The sequence below is a fragment of the Trichomycterus rosablanca genome, chromosome 1 (genome assembly GCF_030014385.1).
Source record: "Trichomycterus rosablanca isolate fTriRos1 chromosome 1, fTriRos1.hap1, whole genome shotgun sequence".
In the NCBI taxonomy this organism is placed as follows: domain Eukaryota; kingdom Metazoa; phylum Chordata; class Actinopteri; order Siluriformes; family Trichomycteridae; genus Trichomycterus; species Trichomycterus rosablanca.
Genome location: NC_085988.1, coordinates 21,961,510 through 21,989,040, shown reverse-complemented (window position 1 = coordinate 21,989,040; position 27,531 = coordinate 21,961,510). Strand labels below are relative to the sequence as shown.

The window sequence follows — 27,531 nt, the reverse complement described above, 5'->3', positions numbered from 1 at the left end:
CAAACCCTGGATCCCAGCAGTAGTGGGCTACTGTAATTTATCCCAGAGCTGGGATCTCGAATACATCGTATCGAATCTCAGCTCTGCCTACCGGCTAAGGCTGAGCTGCCACATGAACAACGATTGGCCTGTTATTTAGATATTGGCGGGACTAAGCCGGATGGGGTCTCTCTCCCATGACTGGTGCAATTACACAACGCTGAGCTGCACTGCACTCGTCAAAGTGCAGGTGATAAGATGCATACGACATGCTGCCCACGTGTCGGAGGGGGCGTGGATTAGCTTTGTTCTCCTCAATCAGAGCAGGAATCGGCATTGGTGGAGAGGAAGCACGATGCAATCGGGCAATTGGACACGCTTAAAAGGGAGAAAAAGGGGAGAAAATGCATAAACAAAAAAAAAGTATTTTAAAAAAGTATGTGGACGTCCTTATTGAACACCTTTAGAATGAGTTGGAATGTCGATTGCCAGCCAGACCTTCTTGTCCAACGTCAGTCCCTGATGGGCGCCAATTCTATCAGACACTCCAAAATCTTGTGGAAAGCTTTTCCAGTATGGTGGAGTCTATGTTCACCTCAAAATTTAGTGGTGTCATTGTAATCATCGTAGCAAATCCAGTTCTCTTAAGCATAGTTGGAAAAATCTACCACTTTGTCATGTGGTTCTCTTTTCCTCCAATGGCAAAATTGATGCAGATTTGTTGTCAATTGTTATGAATCAATCAGATTTGGTTGGATGCTAAGATGTGCTGGCAGTATTGGTTTGAGATAGTTCCTGGAACACACACTGTCGGTGTCTGATGTTGTCTGGAACAGGATCCAGCAGGGCATGGTTTAAATTAAGATCTCTGTTGTGGTTTATTGAATGAAATAATATTCCATATGAAATATTTATGTGTCTAAGAGGCAGAGAGAGGGAGAAAGCAACAATGTAAACTAGAGGGAAGCATTGGGGGATTGATGACCATTGTTTGAGTTTGTAGAGGAGGCGTTAGAATAAGGGTGTTTTCTTGTTTATGTATACTCGGTGGAGGCCAAAAGTCAAAGACCACTAGTAACAGTGCTATTAATTTGCATTTTTATTATTATTATTTTTTTATTACAGTCTTAAACCTCAAAAAAAATTTAAGAACTGCTTAAATACCAAAGAAATGTTGACAGACGTGAACTTTCCTTCACAGTCACGTTCTAAACCCATTAAGCATTCTGGCAGTACTTGGAGACAGAGAAAGCCAACCATTTAGTTACATGAATGCTTTTTGGAATGTTCATGCTGTATAATCATGCTGGGATTTTGTACACACTTGTGGAGTCCATGCCAATTCAAGTGCATTTTGTCATGACAGCAAAAGAGCAAACATGAATACCTTCTAAAATGTTACACAGATTATTATTTTATTGTTCTATAAAAAAATAAATAGAAATATTTTCCACTGTACCATTTGGTGTTAGGTCTACAATGAAGTACATTTGGATACTGAATGGCTTGGCAGACCATTAATGTGTATCTAAATTGTTATCTTCATCTGCAGTACCAATACTGACGTGTCCATTGATGAAACCATGGATTCTGCTCTGTATTAGGAAATACTGAAGAAAAATGTACGCCCATCAGTTTGTGATGTAAAGCTCAAGCTAAGTCTGGTTAGGCAGCAGGACAATGAAGCCCACATCTGAGTGGCTTAAAATGAACTAAATAAAGGTTTTGGAGTGATGATTAAAGTCTAATAAGAAGTTGTGGCAAGACTTGAAAACCCTTCAATATGGCCAAATTAAAACAATTTAACAAAGATTAGTAGAACTAATTTTATCCACAGCTAAAATTGTCATAACAGTTTGAGTACAAACTAGCTTGGCAGACCACTAACAATACTGAAAACATCTTTTGTTGCACTGCACATCAATATCTGTGTCATTATCAGTACCAATATTGCATTACCAGTACTGAGATCTTCATTCTGACGCCAATGCTTAAGAAATGATATTATTTTTGCTGAGCAATATACAAGCAGTCATATACAGTGTATCACAAAAATGAGTACACCCCTCACATTTCTGCAGATATTTAAGTATATCTTTTCATGGGACAACACTGACAAAATGACACTTTGACACAATGAAAAGTAGTCTGTGTGCAGCTTATATAACAGTGTAAATTTATTCTTCCCTCAAAATAACTCAATATACAGCCATTAATGTCTAAACCACCGGCAACAAAAGTGAGTACACCCCTTAGTGAAAGTTTCTGAAGTGTCAATATTTTGTGTGGCCATCATTATTTCCCAGAACTGCCTTAACTCTCCTGGGCATGGAGTTTACCAGAGCTTCACAGGTTGCCACTGGAATGCTTTTCCACTCCTCCATGACGACATCACGGAGCTGGCGGATATTCGAGACTTTGCGCTCCTCCACCTTCCACTTGAGGATGCCCCAAAGATGTTCTATTGGGTTTAGGTCTAGAGACATGCTTGGCCAGTCCATCACCTTTACCCTCAGCCTCTTCAATAAAGCAGTGGTCGTCTTAGAGGTGTGTTTGGGGTCATTATCATGCTGGAACACTGCCCTGCGACCCAGTTTCCGGAGGGAGGGGATCATGCTCTGCTTCAGTATTTCACAGTACATATTGGAGTTCATGTGTCCCTCAATGAAATGTAACTCCCCAACACCTGCTGCACTCATGCAGCCCCAGACCATGGCATTCCCACCACCATGCTTGACTGTAGGCATGACACACTTATCTTTGTACTCCTCACCTGATTGCCACCACACATGCTTGAGACCATCTGAATCAAACAAATTAATCTTGGTCTCATCAGACCATAGGACATGGTTCCAGTAATCCATGTCCTTTGTTGACATGTCTTCAGCAAACTGTTTGCGGGCTTTCTTGTGTAGAGACTTCAGAAGAGGCTTCCTTCTGGGGTGACAGCCATGCAGACCAATTTGATGTAGTGTGCGGCGTATGGTCTGAACACTGACAGGCTGACCCCCCACCTTTTCAATCTCTGCAGCAATGCTGACAGCACTCCTGCGCCTATCTTTCAAAGACAGCAGTTGGATGTGACGCTGAGCACGTGCACTCAGCTTCTTTGGACGACCAACGCGAGGTCTGTTCTGAGTGGACCCTGCTCTTTTAAAACGCTGGATGATCTTGGCCACTGTGCTGCAGCTCAGTTTCAGGGTGTTGGCAATCTTCTTGTAGCCTTGGCCATCTTCATGTAGCGCAACAATTCGTCTTTTAAGATCCTCAGAGAGTTCTTTGCCATGAGGTGCCATGTTGGAACTTTCAGTGACCAGTATGAGAGAGTGTGAGAGCTGTACTACTAAATTGAACACACCTGCTCCCTATGCACACCTGAGACCTAGTAACACTAACAAATCACATGATATTTTGGAGGGAAAATGACAAGCAGTGCTCAATTTGGACATTTAGGGGTGTAGTCTCTTAGGGGTGTACTCACTTTTGTTGCTGGTGGTTTAGACATTAATGGCTGTATATTGAGTTATTTTGAGGGAAGAATAAATTTACACTGTTATATAAGCTGCACACAGACTACTTTTCATTGTGTCAAAGTGTCATTTTGTCAGTGTTGTCCCATGAAAAGATATACTTAAATATCTGCAGAAATGTGAGGGGTGTACTCACTTTTGTGATACACTGTACATGTGCACCGACCATAAACAAACAATTTCATCCCTACAAATATCATCAAACACACCATCCGACATCCATTCTCAATGAATCCAATGACTCAATGAATCCAAATTTATGAGCACATACAAACAAACCAGCTATTGTACATGTTCACAGTGCTACCAACAATTTCTTCTAGATTTTGACTAGGTTATCTTGGTTGGCATACATCTAAGTACACTTACCATACATATTAACTTTGTGGGTCTACAGTTACTGACTGTAGCCGTAGCAATCTGTTGCTCTGTACACATTGTCACCCTCTTTCTGGTACCCAATTTAACAATAAAAAAGACACCTAATAGCAGGGTTTTTCAGACCATTGGGTGGGCCATGAGCCAAAAGAAATGCTTTGACAAATAATAGTAATTAAATAAACACATTTTGACAGGCACATAAACATGAAATGAACTTGTACACGTACACCCCCCCATGTGGAGGCTTTACATTACATCTTGTAAACCACAGTGGGAGTATTTCATTTTGTGTTTAGTTTTGATGCATTGTTAGGGTTGCCTGGTAAAAATCATGGACAAAATGTGTGTCGTTCCCTCACCCTCACTGACAGAGCAACAAAAAAGCTACAGTCAGTAATTGTATTACCACAATGTTTATCTGTGTGTTAGGTGTAAAAAACACTTGTTTCTACACTCACTGTCAATTTTATTATCTCCACTTACCATATAGAAGCACTTTGTAGTTCTACAATTACTGACTGTAGTCCATCTGTTTCTCTGCATCTCTCTGCATACTTTGTTAGCCCTCTTTCACCCTGTTCTTCAATAATCAGGACCCCCACAGGACCACTACAGAGCAGGTATTATTTGGGTGGTGGATCATTCTCAGCACTGCAGTGACAATGACATGGTGGTGGTGTGTTAGTGTGTGTTGTGCTGGTATGAGTGGATCAGACACAGCAGTGCTGCTGGAGTTTTTAAACACTTCACTGTCACTGCTGGACTGAGAATAGTCCACCAACCAAAAATATCCAGCCAACAGCGCCCCGTGGGCAGCGTCCTGTGACCACTGATGAAGGTCTCGAAGATGACCAACTCAAACAGCAGCAATAGATGAGCGATCGTCTCTGACTTTACGTCTACAGGGTGGACCAACTAGGTAGGAGTGTCTGATAGAGTGGACAGTGAGTGGACACGGTATTTAAAAACTCCAGCAGCGCTGCTGTGTCTGATCCACTCATACCAACACAGCACACACTAACACACCACCACCATGTCAGTGTCACTGCAGTGCTGAGAATCATCCACCACCTATAATAATACCTGCTCTGTGGTTGTCCTGTGGGGGTCCTGACCATTGAAGAACAGGGTGAAAGCAGGCTAAAGAATGTATGTAGAGAAATAGATGGACTACAGTTTGTAATTGTAGAACTACAAAGTGCTCCTATGTGGTAAGAGGAGCTGATCAAATGGACAGTGAGTGTAGAAACAAGGAGGTGGTTTTAATGTTATGGCTGATCGGTGTATATAGCCATGAATCAATACATATGTGTACCTAAGAAAGTGCTTGGTGACTGTATACTAATACATCTAATATGTCTAGTAATCCAGTCTCATTATTTGGTGGAATATTTTAAAAAAGTAGTTTTTGCAGTTTTCCTATGAGACCTTGTCATCACAGCAAACATCACTGCGGGGCTGCAGACATTCAGCTAAGTATGTGCATAGCTGTCACCCCCCAGCTTTAAATACGAACAGTTCTTTACACTTTCAGTGTAATTTGAATAATCTAATTTAGTAACATTACCATAATAAGGAAGAAGAGGCTAACACTTGTTTTCCAAAAGTATAAGCCCATGGGTATTTTATTATTTTAATGGCTTCTGCACATACTTGTCATTCTATTGAAATATAAATGATTCCCCTAGTGAGTTGTTTTGAGTTGCCAATACACCAGCTCAGCAGTTCATTAGAATATTTGTGTAGAAAAAATGCACATTGCTGTAGATAAGTAATTGGGTTCAGTTTCACTAGTCACACCCAGGCATGATTACTGTCAGACTTGTTGAATCTAAACATCACTTAATCAAAACCTCTTTGACAATGTGAAGCAGGTTAGAAGGTCTCAAATAGCAAGACATGATGTCACATTCTAAAGAGATTCGAATAAATACAGATGTGGAACAAAATGATTGAAATCTACTAGTCTGGACATGGTTACAAACCATTGCTAAGGTTCTGGGACTTCAGCAAAACCATAATGAGAGCCATTATCAACAAAAAAAGAAAAATGGAAACAGCCTTGAACCAGAATTTTCCCAAGAATGCACTGACAGTTCATCCAGGAGATCACAGAAAAACTCAGACTTGAGTTGCCAGACGCAAACCACTGCTGACCAAAAAAAAAACACTAAAGCTTGTCTCAAACTGCAAAAAAAACATCTAGATGATGCACAATACTTTTGAAGAAATATTTTGTGGACTGAAGACTCAGGTCCTGGTACATCTGACATAAAGCTAACGCATTCTATAATTTCCTTTGGTATAAATAGAGTATCTATCTATCTATCTATCTATCTATCTATCTATCTATCTATCTATCTATCTATCCATCCATCCATCCATCCATCCATCCATCCATCCATCCATCCATCCATCCATCCATCCATCCATCCATCCATCCATCCATCTATCTATCTATATCCATCCATCTATCTATTTATATCCATCCATCCATCCATTATGTATGATGTTCCAAAGTAAGAACATCATACCAACAGTCAAACATGATGGTAGTAGTGTCATGGTCTGGGGCTACTTTACTTCTGCAAGAACTGGATGACTTGGCATAATTGATGGAAGAATGAATGTAACTCTCCATATGGAAATCCTGAAGAAGAACGTTCATCCATCAGTGTGTGACATAATGCTCAATCTTAGTTGGGTTAAGCAGCAGGACAATAAAGCACACAAGCAAGTCCAAATCTGAATGGGTCAAAAGAAAGAATGAGGGTTTTTAAATGGCAGAGTCAAAATCTTGAATCCCATTACTGTTTGGCTAGTACTTGAATAGACAATGTAGCTGAATAAAAAATTGCAAGGAAAAGTGGGTCATAATTTCTCTACAGCATCATAAATGACATCCCAAATTTCTGCAGAGATTTGATTGGACTTGTTACTGCTAAGAGTGACACAAACAGTTATTAGGTTTGGGAGGGGGGTAATTGTTTGTCTTTGGTCAGAGGCTGTCTTGACAACACATTATATGTGTGATCCTAAGGTTTTGGCTTGAGATTTGCTTCATAGCACTACGTTACCAACCTGGTATTGTACAGACTAGTACATCAAATATCAGGCAAAAGGGAAGTGGCAACATTTTCAAAACGAAAGTTGGTCTATTTATGCTCCTTTACGCTCCGAGCGATGAATGGCTATAGCAGGAGCACCAGTTGATGTTTTGTAAAGTACTTTTGTAAAGTGGGCTGCTTTTATAGTATTTTAGTTTCGTAATCATACAGTCCACCATAGCGTTTGTGTATTAGTTTACAATTAAGCCTCCGCTTTTAATAGCCACTTCATCCTTGTTCAGAGTTTAGAGAGAAATATGGTTATGCACTTTGTATATACACTGATCAGCCATAACATTAAAAGCACCTCCTTGTTTCTACACTCACTGTATATTTTATCAGCTCCACTTACCATATAGAAGCACTTTGTAGTTCTACAATTACTGACTGTAGTCCATCTATTTCTCTACATACTTTTTTAGCCTGCATTCACCCTGTTCTGACACTGACATGATGGTGGTGTGTTAGTGTGTGTTTTTTTGGTATGAGTGGATCAGACACAGCAGCGATGCTGGAGTTTTTAAATACCGTGTCCACTCACTGTCCACTCTATTATACACTCCTACCTAGTTGGTCCACCTTGTAGATGTAAAGTCAGAGACGATCACTCATCTGTTGCTGCTGTTTGAGTTGGTCATCTTCTAGACCTTCATCAGTGATCACAGAACGCCGCCCACGGGGCGCTGTTGGCTGGATATTTTTGGTTGGTGGACTATTCTTAGTCCAGCAGTGACAATGAGATGTTTAAAAACTCCATCAGCATTGCTGTGTCTTATCCACTCATACCAGCACAACACACCACCACCATGTCAGTGTCACTGCAGTGCTGAGAATTATCCACCACCCAAATAATACCTGCTCTGTGGTGGTCCTGTGGGGGTCCTGACCATTGAAGAACATCATGAAAGGGGGCAAACAAAGCATGCAGAGAAACAGATGCACTACAGTCAGTAATTGTAGAACTACAAAGTGCTTCTATATGGTAAGGGGAGCTGATAAAATGGACAATTTGTGTAGAAACAAGGTGGTGGTTTTAATGTTATGGCTGATTAGTGTAGTTTAATAGTATAGCTCTATCTATCTATCTATCTATCTATCTATCTATCTATCTATCTATCTATCTATCTATCTATCTATCTATCTATCTATCTATCTATCTATCTATCTATCTATCTATCTATCTATCTATTTGTGTCTTGTGGAAACTTTATGGTTAAAAATATGTGGACACCTGACCCTAAGCTTCTTAAACATTCCAAATGTATTCCAAAATCATAAACTCACAGCTATAACAGCCTTCTCTGGGGGAGATTTTGGAGAGTTTCTGTGGAAACCCATTTAGTCCAAAGAGCATTTGTGAGTTCAGACAAGTGACACGATGTTGGACAAGAAGGCCTGGCCTGCAATCAGCATTTTAATTCATCCCAAATGTGTTCAGTGGAATTCAACGAAACCATGTCGTTATTCACCTTACACTGTTGCCACAAAGCTGGGAGCATATCATTTACTGTGTTGAATTGATTCAGTAAAGCGATTAGCGCTGGATGTGACTGAAACACCCAAAGTCTATAATTAAGAGAGATGTCCTAATACTGTTTCTTTTGTTTACTGCACGCTGTGCTTCAATCATATAATGCATGGCTGCGTGCATGGATATTTCATTTCCACTCCTCTGTGTGGACATTAAACTGGCTGTAAAACGCTAGGGTGGAACATTTGCTTCAAAGCCAAAAGCTTTTCATGAGGAAACCATATGTTTGTTCTCGTTACACCTCCCAGTGAAGCTCATGTGTGCTGTCTGTCAGTTGGTTATAGAGGAGTGTTAAGAGGTTCTGACCTTGTGTGGATTTTTCTCTTTCAATAGCTGATAAGGAAGCCAATGTTTTATCATTATGTTAATCTCTGGACGTTACAGTGTGATAAATATTAATAATATGAGTCAGCTCCAGCAGATTATGGTTGGAAAGCTGAATAATGCTGTTCAACATTTCTTTCTAGAAAGAAGGAAGGAGGTTGCTTCCTAAGCTTGATGCATAATTTGCAGTGATTCTGTGCTTATTTGGCTTCAGGCTGGCCTAAAGGGATTTGAATGATGTTTTGTTGTTTTTCCTTCACACTTGGCAGGAGCCGGTGATGCCGGGGGTCTGTTTTTAGTTTTGTGGGTTTTTTTTAAATGCTTGTGCTCATTTTTATAGCTGAATCTAAAACACTTTGATTAGGAACTGTTACAAGATGCAGTGGGAGCTTCCCAACAGAGCGTAAAGAGAATTTTTTAGCCTGTATTTTGAAATATTATGTTTGACTAATTTGTATGGAAATGAAGTCAGAGTGCATTTAAAGCTAATTTAAAGTAAAATCTTTATTCCCTCTTTTTTCCTCCTTCTGTACAGAGAATTTGCGAAACATTACCATGGACTCGGGCTCTTTGGGAATGCCCATGTCCGACCCGAATGCCTGGGCGACTGCTATGAACAACCTGGGTATGGCTCCCATTGGCATGACCGGCCAGCCTCTTCTACCAGGTAAGTCTGGAGTAATCAATTTTATAAATAAAGAAATTTAATTCACTCCTTAATTTATTTACACCTCAATACAAGATGAACTTGACTTGGAATATACATTTAAAAAACACAATTTAAAAGTTTATAATAGCTTGTATTTCTAGTTAATTCAGCTTTAGTTTTATACACTATATGAACGAGAGTTTTCAGACACCCATCCTAATTATAGGGCTTAGGTGTTATAGCCACACCCATGTATACAAAAATTTATATATAAAAAATGATCTGCTTTTAATGTTGTGAAAGCAGTTTGAAAAAAGCCATTTTTTGTTTCAGCATGCCTGTGTCACATACCTTTTGCCAAACAATGTAGCTTGGAATTGCAAACTACATACTAAAAATATATTTAAAAAAGAATTAACACTGTTGGCTTTGTAATGTCATACTTTTTAGTATGGCAGTGTTCTGCAAATCCAATTTCCAGAAAAGTTGAGACGAAATGTAATTGTGAAATGTAATAAAAAATCTGTGATTTGTTAATTCTCATAAATCTTAAATCTCATAAATTATCATACAATTGTACAAAGAAAAGATTCTTAATGTTCTGGCTGACCAAAATAAGGATATTATAGGTGGATGGATGGGGGGGTGGATGGATGGATGAATAAATTATTGAATGGTTGGATGCATGGATGGATAGACAGATGGGGGTGTGGGTGTATGGATAGATGGATGGATGGATGGATGGATGGATAAATTACTGGATAGTTAGATGCATTGATGCATAGATGGATGGGGTGGATAGGTGGATGGATGGATGGATGGATGGATGGATGGATGGATGGATGGATGGATGGATGGATGGATGGATGGATGGATGGATGGATGGATAGATAGATAGATAGATAGATAGATAGATAGATAGATAGATAGATAGATAGATAGATAGATAGATAGATAGACGGGTAAATGGAGATAGATAGATAGATAGATAGATAGATAGATAGATAGATAGATAGATAGATAGATAGATAGATAGATAGATAGATAGATAGACGGGTAAATGGAGATAGATAGATAGATAGATAGATAGATAGATAGATAGATAAGATAGATAGATAGATAGATAGATAGATAGATAGATAGATAGATAGATAGATAGATAGATAGATAGATAGATAGATAGATAGATAGACGGGTAAATGGAGATAGATAGATAGATAGATAGATAGATAGATAGATAGATAGATAGATAGATAGATAGATAGATAGATAGATAGATAGATAGATAGATAGATAGATAGATAGATAGATAGATAGATAGATAGATAGATAGATAGATTTATTGCCTTTTTTAAAACACCTCAATTTTTCCAGGAATGGTGTTTATGTTTAAAGCGAACCCAGTCTCCTGCCACAGCACTGACTGCACGGAATAAACGTTTTTAAATGTTTGTTCATAAGCATCCATAAAGGGGTTAATAGTGGATGGTAAAAGAATTTTACTGAGCCTGTATTCCTAACAAGCTGAAGAAAAAATATCACTGAATTGTACATTTGTTTGTATTTAGTTAATATATAGCCCTACTTAGATTGGATTTGGTTATCAGGTTATCAGTTTATCTTTTTACATACTTTTGGTCCTGAAATTTATTCACTCTAGGCTTTTAAAAAGACAGACATGGTTAATGTAATGAATTAACTTAAAATGACCTGATCATTGTTAGATTCATCACCAGTACCCATTCAGTCTTTGGTCTGTAGCGCTTCCTGCAGTGAACCAGATTTCATCAAATTTTTTTCAGTGTTTACCATTCGCCTCGCACAAACAGGCGCTAATGGTTTCAGAATGAAGTGTGTTGCAATTATTGCTATTAAATACACACTAGACACACCACATGGATTAACAGCAACAGATATGAAGCGTCAGTAACCAAGATGTGTTCATTACAAGGTCTCGTGTTTGTTTACTTATTGCTGTTCAACTGTTTGCTGCTGTGTGGCTCACGTCTGATGTTTGTCATCAGTTCAAAGGGAATAGACCACCGACAGTCCTAATAGCCATTAGATAAGCATTCTGGTTAGCTTTACAGGTATGTGGGGATACTGGGAAGCACGTATAAGAATGTTAAGCATGCTCTCGCTTTCCCATCAGCGTGGATAATTCGTTTCGGGGCTTTTTTGGCTGGCTGCTTTATGGTAGTGAATTGCACCACTCATGCCTTTATTACACGAAGGAAAACCTGCTTCTACCAGCTGGAGAGAGAACACATCAGCTGCTGCGCTGGTATGTGTTACACCAGAGGTGGATGGAGGACTTAAGCCTGCGCAGCTGCCAGCATCTATCCTCCTGGACAATCTTCTTTTAGGAATAGGGCTGTCATGGCAACCAGAATACCAGGATATAATGCTGTTGGATGTGTAAAGAACAAAGCAGGGCAGAGGTGGCTCAAGCATTAAGGTACTGGAACATTTTTTTGGAAAGGCCATGGTTTGGCCCATCATTGCTTGGCTTGTATCCTGTCTCAGTTACAAGTTGTCCGCCAAATGCATTACTTATAGAGCACAATGTAGCATTTACGTTTACAGCATTTAGCAGTTGCTTTTATCCAAAGTGACTTACAACTGTGACCATATGCAGTCCAAGCAATTGAGGGATAAGGGCCTTGCTCTAGGGCCCAATAATAGCAGCTTGGCATTTTGTTTTTACTGGTTTTACCATGCGCTGTTTTACAACATGTGCAGTAGTGTAATTAAACACTCTGCTCATGATTCTGTTTTAATCACAGTTCCCAGAGTGCTTCATTTAGCTCATAATATGCAACTTGCCAACAGTATTACATGTTATTTGTTGTTAGGACCTCCAGCTGGCTGTTCTGCATTTGCTTTCTTTAAGCCAAAACTTAAATATTAGAAACTTAAATATTAGAAATGTATTGTGTCTTCACCAGAAAATTCAAGTAGTTCTCATGACTTTTAATGGCCTAAATGGTTATGTATTGGTTATGTGCATCCTGCTGATCTTGTAAAGCAGGATAGCCCATCTTAGACACATGACTTGCCTGCCTGAGGATCACTGTAATCTTAACCAGTGAATTATGTTTTATTTATGTTATTCCTAAACTCAGGAATATCATCTGGTTTCCAAGATTATGTAATTAATGTATTTAAATCCAGTTAAAATGTACTTAAATGTTTATATTTATTAATAGCTATTTGGGCAGCACGGTGGCTAAGTGGGTAGCACTGTCGCCTCACAGCAAGAAGGTCCTGGGTTCGATCCCCAGGTGGGGCGGTCCGTGTCCTTTTTGTGTGGTTTGCATGTTCTCCCCGTGTCTGCGTGGGTTTACTCTGGGTGCTCTGGTTTCCTCCCACAGTCCAAAGACATGCAAGTGAGGTGAACTGGAGATACTAAATTGTCCATGACTGTGTTGGATATAACCTTGTGTGAACTGATGAATCTTGTGTAAGGACTAACTACCCTTCCTGTCATGAATGTAACCAGTGTAAAACATGACGTTAAAATTCTAATAAACAAACAAACAATAGCTATTTTGTAGTTACTTTAATAGTGTTTTACATAATCACTAAATTAATAATAATAATAATGATGTTATTTTATTTTGTTGTATTTCGTATTAGAGTGGTACCTTGAAACTCAACGGCAATTTGTTCCGGAGTGGCGTTGAGTTTAAAAGAGTATTTTTTGGTTATCATATGGATGTATGGGAAACCTGTTAATGTGTTCCATGTTCCCGTGTAACTGCATATAATTTAGGCTACTGTAAAATAATGAGGTTGTTTTTGACACGTATACACGTATAATATTAAAACACTAAAATACAATTAAAAACAGTTAAAAATCAATATAAAAATACAATAAAACCTGCACTTTATTATTTATTGTTCATTAAAGTATTGCAGTATATTGCAGAACTAATATGTAAGATGAATTAATTGTACTTTATAGTGTCATTAATCAACACATTTGTGCCTTTTTGGCTCTTTAGCTGTCAGACTCTGTCCATACACATGAAATTTACCCTCGCCCATTTCTTCACCTCAGTCTGTGAAAAAAGCAATCTGCATCACTGAGTAAACTGAATCACTCAGAAACGACTCTTTTCAAATGAATTATTCATTGGAATCGAATCAGGGACCTGTTCTTTTGTCTATGGTAAAGATTAACTTATTTCATTATGATGTTGTGCACAAACGACTCCATGAATCAGTTCATTTGTTTGGTTTTCGTTAGTTAGACAAACACAGTTGAATATGGATATATATTCTGGAATTATTCTGGAAACAGAAGAAGAAAAACAAGTTTATTATATTCCTAATTGAACAACACACGGATATAAATCTGGTCTCAATATGAAGAAGAGAAGCTCAGGTAAACAGCGGTAATGATTTTATGCTGGGTCGCAGTGCTCCTGTTTACCGTGCGCTTTCATTTTGCAATGATAACAAAACATTATCATAGCATAATTGTGATTGTGAGATTCCGCTGGTTTGTTTGATCTAAATATTTTTATGTTTTGCCACACCGCTCAAGCCGACCGCTGAACGAAGTGACAGTCGCTCACACGTAAAGTTTAAGGAAAACGTCGAGTTTAAGGGTACAAATTTTCGACGAAGGCCGTATTGATTAGGAAGACTTATTTATTTAACCCAAGGTTTCCAATGCTATGCCATAAAAGCTAGGCTGTGGAACTTCAGAGTTGAATGATGCATCTCAAAAGGGCAAGCACAAGTGTGCCACTTCATCAATGTGATTAGCTCACTTTTCCACCTTGTGTGGAAAAAATGGCTATTTGAACATGTCACCTAATGTTAAAACCCAAATTCTCAATTAGGAAATTGGTCAAACAGTCCCAGTTATCCACCATGATCATTAAACCAGTCTTACATACAGTACAGTTGCGTTATGCTTGGACAACATGTAGTTGTGCAGAACTGTTCCATTGTCGTGTTCGTTTCAAGTAGATACCAACCAAAAGACCAATGTTATTGTCTTTAAACACAAAGTCAATAGAATTATTTTGGTTGATCCATCACCTTGCATCTTTACAGTTAAGGCAAAGCCAAGACTCTGTCTGAAGTCTGAATCTGGTACAGGTTTCCTGTCATATACAGTCCAGTGACAGAAACTGTTAGTCCACTGCAGCTTAGTTGCTTTGTGTGCAAGTGGGAAGAGAAATCTCTTCCAGACAGCTTTGCTTCAGACTGTCAGTTAATTCCTTTCAGTTCAGTACTTACTGTACTATTGACTATTTGCAGTAAATCCTGCCATGTTTACAACTGGATCCCAACTCATTTAGCACTAAGCGGTTGTCTCCAGACACATCTACTTCTATGATTTTCTGTCAGTTTAGGTGTTGACATATTGAATTGTTCATTGTAACACACCAGAAAACTGGTGTGTGAAGAACTAGTTAGATGGTATGATTTTGCCATAGTAAAAGAGTGATGCCAGTTTTTCAACCTTGTAATGTCCTTCTTTGTATTCATATCATTCAACACTGTATTGTGTTTTGCACACACATGAGTCTAGTCACAATTGACCTTTTGTTTTTTAATGCTACGTTTGTACTGTTGTATCATATCTTGACATTTACATTTATAGCATTTAGTGGATGCTTTTATCCATCAGGGTTAAGGACCTTGCTCAGGAGCCCAACAGTGGTAACCTGGCAGATGTGGGGCTTGAACCCTTCCGATTACCAATCCACCTTAACCTTGAAGTTTAAAGGTTAAGATACTAAGTCTTTTTACACCGATCAGGCATAACATTATGACCACCTTGTTTTTACACTCGCTGTAAATTTTATCAGCTCCACTTACTATATAGAAGCACTTTGTAGTTCTACAATTACTGACTGTAGTCCATCTGTTTCTCTACATACTTTTTTTGCCTGCTTTTACCCTGTTCCTCAATTAGTGTGTGCCAACTCAAACAGCAGCAATAGATGAGCAATCGTCTTTGACTTTACATCTACAAGGTGGACCAACTAGGTAGGAGTGTCTTATAGAGTGGACAGTGAGTGGACACGATATTTAAAAACTCCAGCAGTGCTGCTGTGTCTGATCCACTCATACCAGCACAACACACACTAACACACCACCACCATGCCAGTGTCACTGCAGTGCTGAGAATCATCCACCACCTAAATAATACCTGCTCTGTGGTGGCCCTGACCATTGAAGAACAGGGTGAAAGCAGGCTAAAAAGGTATGTAGAGAAATGGATGGACTACAGTCAGTAATTGTAGAACTACGAAGTGCTTTTATATGGTAAGTGGAGCTGATAAAATGGACAGTGAGTAGAAACTAGGATGTGGTTTTAATGTTATGGCTGATTGGTGTTTATATACTTCAAAATCAACAACAGTCCTTATTTCATATCTCATCAACCTATCGATGATTTCAATCATGCATATTGATTAATTATTTAATTTCCAATTATTTGTATTGATTAAAAAAGGTTATTGTATTGTCTTGCTGTTTTTTTTCTTTCATACATTTATCATCTCTAATTACATTTTTAATACAATGAATTCTTTAATTTATTAAGAAATAAAGTAAGAGTGTGTTTACAGTGAGTGTTTTTACAGTATATAGTAAATAACATTTAGGCCATTCTGGGCTGATCTGGAAAATAAAGCTGGTCACTTTACATTACATTAAACATCGCTACCATAGCAACCATGCCAAGACCACTGTTAGCAAACCAGCAGCTGGTTAGCAAACTGAACTGCACTTGGATTAAAAACAACCAGAACTTATTAGATATGCAGAGTAACCGTCCAATTTGGTCCCAGATTGTTCTTCCTATTATTTTTTTAATACACAATCTGGCACAGTTGTTTCAGCCAGACTCCTTGCAAACAAGTGTATGAAATCAGTTCTTAAAAATGTATTACATGCTTTCAAATGTGTGTCAAAAGTTTGGGGACTTGCCTCTGCACAAAACAATGGCCATAAAGAAATGCTGTGCCTCATTTGATGTAGACGGGAACCACCCTTTTGAACACTTTTGGGATTGAATAGCACATATTCCCATAAACACACCTCAACACTGTGTGAACATTTCCAAATTTCTCCTTCATATTAACCCAAATGCTTTTCGAATAAGATGTCGAGCAAGCAGACGTGGTCCGGTGTTCACGTACTGTTGGCCATATCTGTAGTATGTCTAATTAATCAATTTAAGTAGACAACAGTCCAAGAACACAAATCTGTTGAAACCCTGTTAGAACCAAAGGGTTTTGCAAGAAATTATTAAGAATAAGAGCATTAGTAAGTAAGTGAGTAAGTAAGTACAAGTCAGCTTAAGTGCTTAGTAAAGAGGTGGGTTTTTAATCGTCTTTTGAAGACGGGTAGAGACTCAGATGTTCGGACATACAGAGCAAGTTCCACCACTTGGGTGCAAGTACAGAGAAGAGCCTTGATGCTCGTCTTCCTTGAGTCCTGGGTGGAGGATCAAGTCGAGCAAGACTAGTGGCTCGGAGGTTGCGTGATACAGAGCTGGGTTTGATTAGACCTCGACTGTAACTTGGGGCTGGTCCATTTTTGGCTTTGTAGGAGAGCATTAGTGTTTTAAACTGAATGCGGGCAGCTACAGGAAGCCAGTGAAGAGAACGCAGCAGTGGGGTGATGTGGCAGTGTTTAGGTTGGTTAAAAACCAACCCAAATAAGATGCCAATTTATTGTGGGACCTTAGCCACCACCACCCCTCTCAGACTTAGTTTGTACATAGATGTCATGTATGTAGGGATGTCATTTTACAGCTGTGGATTCGAACCCTGGATTTCCAGAAGTAGTCGGCTAACGCAATTTACACACCTTACACAAATATCAATATAGAAATAATAAGCAAGTAGCATAAAAGTGCTGACTGGACCTTTATGTGTCACAGTTTGTTGTCCATACATTAAAAAACCTGTCAATTCTACTAAACGAAGAGCCACTTTCTTTATTTTCTGAGCCACTTGATACGACTCAAAGTAATGAGTCATTTTAATGTATGTCAAATAAATCTTTTGCCTCACTGGTGATGTTTTGAAAGGTCAGTGAACTGATTGAACTTTAGGAGCAGCGGCAAGGCATCAAAGCAAGGTGGCAAAGCTGTAAATCTGAGCGCTGCACAATGTTCAAGGTAGTGCAAATTGCTTTTGCTGCTTCTTACTTGATAGCAGCCAGTCATACTGCTGTTGGTGGATGTGACTGATTTTTTAGCGTAGAATTCATGACACACAACAGAATGCAAGGTATACAATATGGACAAAAGTATTCGGACACCGCTCAGGTGGCGCAGCGGTAAAACACACGCTGTTCACCAGAGCTGAGATCACGAATACATCGTATCGAATCTCGGCTCTGCCTTGCCGGCTGAGGCTGAGCGGCTACATAAACAACGATTGGCCTGTTGTTCAGATAAGGGGCGGGACTAAGCCGGATGGGGAATCTCTCTCAGACTAGTGCGATTACGACCTCTGCTGGCTGGTTGGTGGCGCCTGCACAGAGATGGGGAAGGAGTGCGGTAGAAGGTGTGGCCCTCTGTGCACAGCGCTGTACCGCACTGCACTCGTCAAGTGTAGGTGATAAGATGTTCGATTGCTGTACACGTGTCGGAGGGGCATGGAGCAGTGGGAGAAAAAGGGGGAGGAGAGTATTCGGACACCCCTTTTAATTACTGGGTTCGTCAAACGTATTAGATCAATGATGTAAAATAAATTATATGCCTCCAAATACTGTATGTGTGGACAGTTTGGGAAAGACCATTTCTCTTTTGTCCAGCAAGCTCACTAAAGACATGATTTGACAAGTTTGGTGTGAAGAAACTACACAGATCCCTGACCTTTACCCTGTTAGAAACCACTGGGTGACTTGAAACGTTGATTGCAAGCAAGGCTTTCTTGTTTATCATGAGTGTGAGAGAGAAAGAGAAGTACCCTAGTGGTTAAGGTACTGGACTAGTAATCAGAAGGTCACTGGTTCAAGCTCCACCACTACCAGGTTGCTGCTGTTGGGCCCTTGAGCAAGGCCCTTAACCCTCAATTGCTGTTAAGACTGTAGACTGCCATACTACTCGGTGTCTGCTAAATGCTGAAAATGTAAATGAGTGCCCAACCTCACAAGTGTTCTTTTGGTTAAATAAGCATAAATTCCAAACAGGCCTACTTTTTTTTTTTTGGTAAGCCTTACCATAAGGGTAAAGGCTAGGGTGATAATATGTCCTCTTTTTCCCGGACATGTCCTCTTTTTTGGACCTAGAAAATGCGTCTGACCAGGATTTCTAAATCACCAAACATGTCCAGGATTCGGCTTTTGTAGTCATTGTGCGCTATTCACTAATGAAAATCCACAGATGAATTACAGAAAAAATCTGTGGGGGGTTTTTTTCGGTCGTGGGGAGCATGACCTGCAACGTGTCAAATAAAGGTGCTAGTTCAGCAAAACACCAAAACTGCAGCTAAAGAAGAGAGAGTTCGTCAGGTAAGTAAACTATTTTGTGAGATTGGGTAAAACATGTTGGTACTGCTGCAGAGGGAGTTTTTGCATTTCTCGCCACGAAGCATCACACAGCTACAGATCAATGGACTATACGTCTGCCTTATTAAAAAGGCTTTCCCTAATTGTGAAACAGCATGAACATTTTCAAATATGCGTACTAAGACAATAACTAAGGTTATTGTCAACTCCGGGATAGCGCCACATTCTGTCAAAATAGGTCTACTGAGGAACTATGTTATTTGTTATTATTGTTTAGGGCTTAAATCTAAATTGAAAGTAATAACATTATCTGACCATCAATGCATTTGTTGTTAGTTGTTTTGTTAAAAAGTAGCTCCAACCCCTGCCCCCTGCGAACCAAATTTTCCACCCATTGCGAGTGTCCAGCTGGCCCATGCAGCCATCCTGCCAAGTGTCCTCTTTTTTGGAAAACCTATATATGGTCACCCTAGTAGCTGTTTTTGCATTAAAAATAGGCACCCAGGTGGCGCACCAGCACTGAGATTCTGAATTCTTCGGTTCGAAACTCGGCGTTGCCACCGGTCGGCTGGGCACCATCCATTGGGCATAATTGGCAGTGCCTGCAGCAGATACTTATTGCTTATTGATAGGAAACCCACGCAGACACGGGGAGAACATGCAAACTCCACACAGAAAGGACCTGGACTGCTCAACCTGGGAATCGAACCCAGGTCCTACTTGTTGTGAGACAACAGTGCTACCCACCGAGCCACTGTGCCGCCCTAGACAGTCATGTCTGTACATAGTGAATAGCACAGCTGGGTATTTACTCACTCACTCACTCACTTTCTTAACTGCTTATCCAATCAGGGTCACAGGGGGGTGCTGGAGCAGCTTTTTCAATTTGGGGCAAGGCACACAGTAACACCCTCGACGGGCCGCCAATCCATCACAGGGCAGACACACACTCATACACACACCCATTCACTGTCTCCAATTAACCTGACTGAATGTTTTTGGACTGTGGGAGGAAACCGGAGCTCCCGCAGGAAACCCACGCAGACATGGGGAGAACATGCAAACTCCACACAGAAAGGACCCAGACCGCCCCACCTTGGGATCAAACCCATCGTATCTGCTAGGGTGGGATAACCGGACTATGTGCGGGTGGGATCTTCATTTGCTGTGTAAGGACCCTGATTGGCAGACGAGACGTCTGTGCGCTGTGCACGTGTCGGAAGAGGCGTGGGCAGCGACATGCTCTCCTTGGATGCATTTGGGTATCCCTCAGCAGCGGATGACAAAGTGACTGCGCTAAATCAGGAGTAAGTGCATTAATAAATAAATAAATAAATAAATAGGGTGGTGATTGGACTATGTTAATGCCAACAGTTTTGAAATAGGTGTCCAAGAAGCTAATCGTAAGGTGTCTGGATACTTTTGGCCATATAGTGTATCTTGAAAATCTCGTCCACGAGCAGCAGCAGAGATAAAGAAGAAGCTTTTCCCACAGTGTACAGATCTGAATCTAGAGTAAATAATGTAATAAGTGATGTAGCAGAGTACAGCTCTGAGAAAACCGCTTGTGCTTTTGACCGAAGGTCTCCTCGGGGATTACTGCATGCATGGCTTTTCTCCTCGCTGGAACCGCCTCTGGGTGTGCTTTATATATTCACAGCTGAAATATATTCATTGCTTTGCTCTGGTATGAGTGCATATTTCAAACTGTGAGGACTGTGAGTATACTCAAGCCACCCACACGACTTCTTTTCATCCTATTAAATTTCAGGAGCAGTATTTACTGCACCTATGCAGGATCACTGGTGAAGAGTGAATTAGACTTCTCATTTGGAGAGGTGATATGCTGATGGATAATTTACATTTTTCATTCAAGTCAAACGTAGGTCAGATATACACACTAGATCTAGATTAATAATTTTCTGGTGTAAAAGTTCATGATCATAATGGTCATTTTAATTTCTGGCATGGTCTCATAAATCTTTGTTATAGATTGTGATTGACTACAGTTTGTGATTTCTCTGTACCCAAAGAAATAGGGCTAGTTTGTCTGCATCTATTAAAAAGGTAAAGCTTAATGAAAATGTGTCTGCACTGGAGATCAGGGTGTGACTCGGTTATGAAAATATGTCCTTCTGCCTTTTCAAATTTGGTTGGCAGATAGGGTGCGGAGGCACACGTAACTGTTGTGTCCGTTCCTATTAACTTGCACCTTGTTGAGCATTATTTCGCTTCAGGTGGAAATATTTATATTTATCACAGTTTCTTTCTCAAAGATTTACCCTGTTGATGCTCTAATGCTGGGCTTAGTACGGTTGTTTAAAAACAATGTCTGTTGTAAAAAGCGCTATATAAATTAAGTTGATCTGACTTTCCTCAACTGTGCTTCTACAAATTTGTAGCCATCACTGATCAGCCATAACAATAAAACCACCTCATTGTTTCTACACTTACTGTCCATTTTATCAGCTCCACTTACCATATAGAGGCACTTTGTAGTTCTACAATTACTGACTGTAGTCCATCTGTTTCTCTACATTAGTGTGTGTTGTGCTGGTATGAGTGGATCAGACACAGCAGTGCTGCTGGAGTTTTTAAATATCGTGTCCACTCACTGTCCACTCTATTAGACACTCCTACCTAGTTGGTTCACCTTGTAGATGTAAAGTCAGAGATGATCGCTCATCTATTGCTGCTGTTTGAGTTGGTCAACCTCTAGACCTTCATCAGTGGTCACAGGACGCTGCCCATGGGGCGCTGTTGGCTGGATATTTTTGGTTGGTGGACTATTCTCAGTCCAGCAGTGACAGTGAGGTGTTTAAAAACTTCATCAACATTGCTGTGTCTTATCCACTCATACCAGCACAACACACACTAGGTGACCTCTCTTCTGACGAGCTACACCCGGTCATGTAGTGCATTCATTATGATAGGTTTGGCCTCTTTCAACAGGACAGTACGCCACACACACACATCTAGAGATGCCAGATTATGGTTAGAGGAACAGTTATCTGAGTTTGGGGTTTTGCCATTCCCACCTAAGTCACCAGATCCCAAACATATCTGGAACGCCATGCAACGTTATACAACGGAATAACGGAATACAGTGTAGTGTTCTGCAGTAAGTATGGTGTTCTGCAAGCTTATGGAGTTCAGCATTCCTACACTGTCATTGGGGACCTACCAAGTATTAGACTGGTGTGCCAGTTTTTCTGGCACTTATGACACATAAACAACAGGTCAGTTATTAATGAGTTTAAAGGCATTTGGAAAAACTATTCTTGGAATTGTAATGGAATTTGTGTGCTGGGATCCCCAGAAGGGAGGAGGTTAAAAAATTTGTATCCAGGGTGTGAGGAGTCTGTTATTAGTTTAAGTTTCTCCTGTTTCATGGCTGATCCAAACCATACCATAATGTATGTGCAGAGGAAGGATTCAATCACAAGTGTGTGTAAATGTTTAGCTTACTCTAAATACTGCAAGTTCCACCTTTGTTATCAAGAGACATGTAACTTTCTGTGCCCGCGTTTTAGCTCTCTTCTATTTTTTTTCTTCAGTTTGCTGTGGTCTCAGTACTGAGCCCAAATGAACTTCGAACAGTCTCAGCTTTTGAGTGCAGCTGTATGTGGGAGAGACTGGAGAGCTTTGATCCGTCAGACATGTAGCAGCACTAGGGATGTTTTTTAGCGTGCCCTATTTTACCGGATCTCATTACACCACTCCTGTGGAGATTTCCTTACAAACCATCGCTCCGACGGGAATACTTGGTTTCCTTTGATTTCCGAGGAATGAAGGACTTTAAATGTCCCGTTGCGTCGTATCATCCTCGTTAATCTGGCTTAATGTCTCACGTTGCCATTTGTCAAATATTATATGTCAGTAAAGTTTCCTAGCACATACTGTCTTGTTTTATGTCCTGTTAGTCCTTTTGGGACGTACTCTTTGCCCCGAGTTTACCTGGATTTCCATCGTAAAAGTCAGTGTTCTGGAATGAATGTTTTGTAGGGAGGGTCAGAGCCGTCTGGCGCCTCTTCCCTCATCATTAATCACTCTGGGGAAAACAGCTGTTTTCTCCTCCCTTTTCCCAGCCATTGATGAACTGGAACTCCCACTACCTTGCTGTATCAGCATGTTTTGCTCCGTCACTTTTTTTTACACGTTTTTACTCCTAACATGTCCTATTTAATATGACTAATTACACACAGTAAATAATTAAATAATTAAGCAATCTGTACACCTGTACACCATTAAGCATTCCCCCACTGACCAGATGTTATTCGGGGTGGCGGACCATTCTCAGCACTGGTACGAGGCAAACATGGTAAATACATGCTATGCGTGTAGCAGGTGCAGCAGTGTGGTTGGGATTTTTGAACAATGCTTTTTCAGTGCTGGGACAACAGTTATTCAATCAAAAATATACAGCCAACAGTTTTCTGTTATCACAAAAAAGGGCAGTTGTGTCTGTTTGAGTTGGTCATCTTCTAGACCTTCATCAGTGGTCACAGGATGCTGCCCATGGGGCGCTGTTGGCTGGATATTTTTGGTTGGTGGACTACTCTCAGTCCAGCAGTGACACTGAGGTGTTTAAAATCTTCATCAGCATTGCTGTGTCTGATCCACTCATACCAGCACAACACACACTAACACACCACCACCATGTCAGTGTCACTGCAGTGCTGAGAATGACCCACCACCCAAATAATACCTGCTCTGTTGTGGTCCTGTGGGGGTCCTGACCATTGAAGAACAGCATGAAAGGGGGCTAACAAAGCATGTAGAAAAACAGATGGACTACAGTCAGTAATTGTAGAACTACAAAGTGCTTATAAATGGTAAGTGAAGCTGATAAAATGGACAGTGAGTGTAGAAACAAGGAGGTGGATTTAATGTTATGGCTGATCAATGTATATGGGCAAAAGTATTGGGACACCCCTTTTAATATTTGAATTCATGTGTTTACTATATTAATAAGAAAATGATTTGCTTCCAACTTTGCAGCAACAGTTTAGGGAAGGTCCTTTCCTGGTTTTGGACATAGCTAGGTCTATAAAGACATGAAGAAAAGCTTCACGTGTTTGTATATGACGAGACATTTCCATTTATTTTGTAGATATTGTCCAAGTCTTGTTGCCCTCCCTACCCATTTTCCCGTTTCGTCCTTCCATCACTGCAATGCTGCGGTCAGCCCTCCTCTCCTAGCCCAAATAAACATCTAACAGTCAAAGCTGATCTTTTAAGTGCAAACCTGATTTATAAATTTGCTCCCGCTTTTATTCCCTTTTCAATTCTCTGAGGCTGAATTCAATAGCGTTGCAGTGAAAAGGGGAAAAATGCCTGGCAGGGAAAGCTCTATATCTCAAGCTGAGTGGATCAGCTCTTGACTTTTCATAAAGCTGTATAAATAAGATTTCTATAACCGTGTGAATAGTGTCTTTAAGCTCTCCGGGGAGAGGTGCGAGACCGAGCGCTGACATGCTTCTTCCTACGTGTCCCTATAGTTTAGGTTGAATTGGTGTTAATGTTGTAATTTGCATTTCTCGATGGGACTCAGAAATCAGTCGTCTCTCTGAGCTGGCACATTTTCTTCAGCGTGGTAACTGCTGCCACGACGGTGTAGCATCTGTTCCAATGGTTTAACCGAGCTAGAAGGACGCTCTAATTATAGCCATCTGGGTACGTAGAGCTCGGTACCATTTCCATCAAGTAAAAATGACTATGTCCATTTTACGTACAGTATATTACGCAACTGATCGTGTTTGGCTATAAACCCTGACGCTTGTGCTGTTTTGGCAGACAAAGCTAGCAGCGTGTTGCAGCCTCTTGGAAATCTGTGTCCTTTGCTGGTCATTATGAGAGCTTCTTTGTCCAAATTTCAAGCACGCACCTGGGTGTACTTGGTACAAGTGTGTAGCCAGTCTGTGCACATACTTCCACTCAGGAAACCTGAATGAAGCCTGATTCACATTGTCCGTTACTGCAACATGGATGAGAGAACGGATCTACCCCTTCCAGCCAGTTCTAACGAAAATAAATGATTCCACATAATGATTAGATTTATTTGCCACTGTTTATAACTTTATTACGATCCGACGACATGCAAACGCAGAGAAAAGGATCATCCCGACCTATTAAAGCCACGGGGCAAGGTAAAGCAAGATGAAGAGCATTTCTGTAGCTGCCTAGTACAGACTCGCAATAAGGACTGTAATATAAACATGAGCTGTGGTGGGATATTAGCTTTGGTTCATTTTAAATACCGCAGCTGGTGTCCTTAGCAGAAAAGAAGACATGACACGATTAATCATGTCACCCTGGTTTTATTATTGGCTGCATGTCTTTCTCATTTCTCAAAGCGGTATAGCCCATCCTGATCACTGTATTCAGGTGAGGTTGGCCTTCTGTTTTTATAGCACCTTAAATAAAGTGATTATGATAAGTATGGTTATTATTAGAACGCCTTTTTTGTCATATATACATACACCGATCAGCCATAACATTAAATCCACCTCTTTGTTTCTACACTTACTGTCTATTTTATCAGCTCCACTTACCTTAATATAGAGCACTTTGTAGTTCTACAATTACTGACTGTAGTCCATTTGTTTCTCTGCATGCTATTTTAGCCTGCTTTTACCCTGTTCTTCAATGGTCAGGACCACCACCTGTGTTAGTGTGTGTTTTTTAGTATGAGTGGATCAGACCCAGCAGCGCTGCTGGAGTTTTAAAATACCGTGTCCACTCACTGTCCACTCTATTAGACACTCCTACCTAGTTGGTCCACCTTGTAGATGTAAAGTCAGAGACGATCGCTCATCTATTGCTGCTGTTTGAGTTGGTCATCTTCTAGACCTTCATCAGTGGTCACAGGACGCTGCCCACGGGGCGCTGTTGGCTGGATATATTTTGGTTGGAGGACTATTCTCAGTCCAGCAGTGACAGTGAGGTGATTAAAAACTCCATCAGCATTGCTGTGTCTTATCCATTCATACTAGCACAACACACACTAACACACCACCACCATGTCAGTGTCACTGCAGTGCTGAGAATTACCCACCACCCAAATAATACCTGCTCTGTAGTGGTCCTGGGAGAGTCCTGACCATTGAAGAACAGCATGAAAGGGGGCTAACAAAGCATGCAGAGAAACAGATGGACTACAGTCAGTAATTGTAGAACTACAAAGTGCTTCTACGTATATGGTAAGTGGAGCTGATAATATGGACAGTGAGTGTAAAAAAAAAAAGAAGGTGGTTTTAATTTTATGGCTGATCGGTGTATACACATACATGTACAGCCCCCCTGGAGCAGACAGGGTTAAGAGCCTTGCTCAAGGACCCAACAGTGGCTGCATAGCAGAGCCTGGATTTGAACCAACAATCTTCCGACTGATAGCCCAAAGCTCTATCCACTAGGCTACCACTGTCCTTGAAAAACTTGTGTGTACACTATATAGTGTAGTCTAACTGCAGTGTACACTATATGTATCATGACATCTCATATCGTAGTAATTCACAAGGAAGGTTGCCTAGGTTGCCAGGTCAGAAAAAATGGTGGCAGACCAGATAAAATAGACTGTTAGTGTATTACTGAACACTTTTTTTTTTAAGTTTGGAGGAAACACTGCTCGGCTTTGAAATGTGGAACTCGTGCTGCTCTTCAGAACTTTCCAGTCATTATTAATAACCAGTGGCATTACTGTAGTATACAAAGGAGGGCTCTGATCACTGAAACTTTAATAAAATGTCTAAATAATGTAGATAGCTGCATAGCGGCCACATAGTCAGTGTACTGAATGTCCACTGACAAACAAATCATTAATATCTTCATATTAATGGTTTTGTGTCTCTCAATGAAGTCTCGCCTTCACATATTAGGCATTTTAGTGTGCTTTGAAAGGGGAAAGGTGTGGTGGTGAGGATTGGCCTGTCTGTATAACTGTACCCTTGACTGTAATCAGATCTTATTTGAGGAATTATCCACTTTAGAATACTTGGCGGTGCAACTTAAATGTGACCGCCCTGTTCTCAACTTGTCAAAGACGATCCTCCCAGGCATGGTTTGAATTATAGTTATCTTAAAAATGATCTTAAAGGCTTGGGATATTCCAACCCCTGCTGATAGGGAAACTTGGACCTGTCTTCATCACACGAGGGCTTAATTATTGTAACGCTTTGTTGTGAGATTTTTGCTAGTTCTGCTGCTAGTGCTGGGATCATATTACACCAGCACTTCAATCACTCTGTTGGCTACCTATGTATTTTATTTTTGATTTTAAGATTGTTTTACTGTTTAAGCAGATAGATAGATAGATAGATAGATAGATAGATAGATAGATAGATAGATAGATAGATAGATAGATAGATAGATAGATAGATAGATAGATAGATAGATAGATTTGTCAGGTACCACTCATAAGTATGGACATACTCTACTCTAGACTTGGTTATTTTGCATCTTTTATTTATAAACAAGTGGAATTTAAATTGTTGATTGGTGAAATCTCAGAGCATTTACAAAAACCCTAAGTGAACAGAG

General features: G+C 40.2%; 1 protein-coding gene across 3 annotated transcripts in view; it reads left to right on the top strand.

Annotated features, from left to right (window-relative positions):
- The window catches only part of enox2 (ecto-NOX disulfide-thiol exchanger 2), a 616,994-nt gene that overhangs the window by 417,133 nt on the left and 172,330 nt on the right, over positions 1-27,531 (top strand). For all 3 annotated transcript variants that reach the window (XM_062990318.1, XM_062990353.1, XM_062990367.1), the window contains one exon: positions 9,388-9,519. In XM_062990318.1, the coding sequence (XP_062846388.1) occupies positions 9,388-9,519 (132 nt within the window). The remainder of the gene's footprint in view (positions 1-9,387; positions 9,520-27,531) is intronic.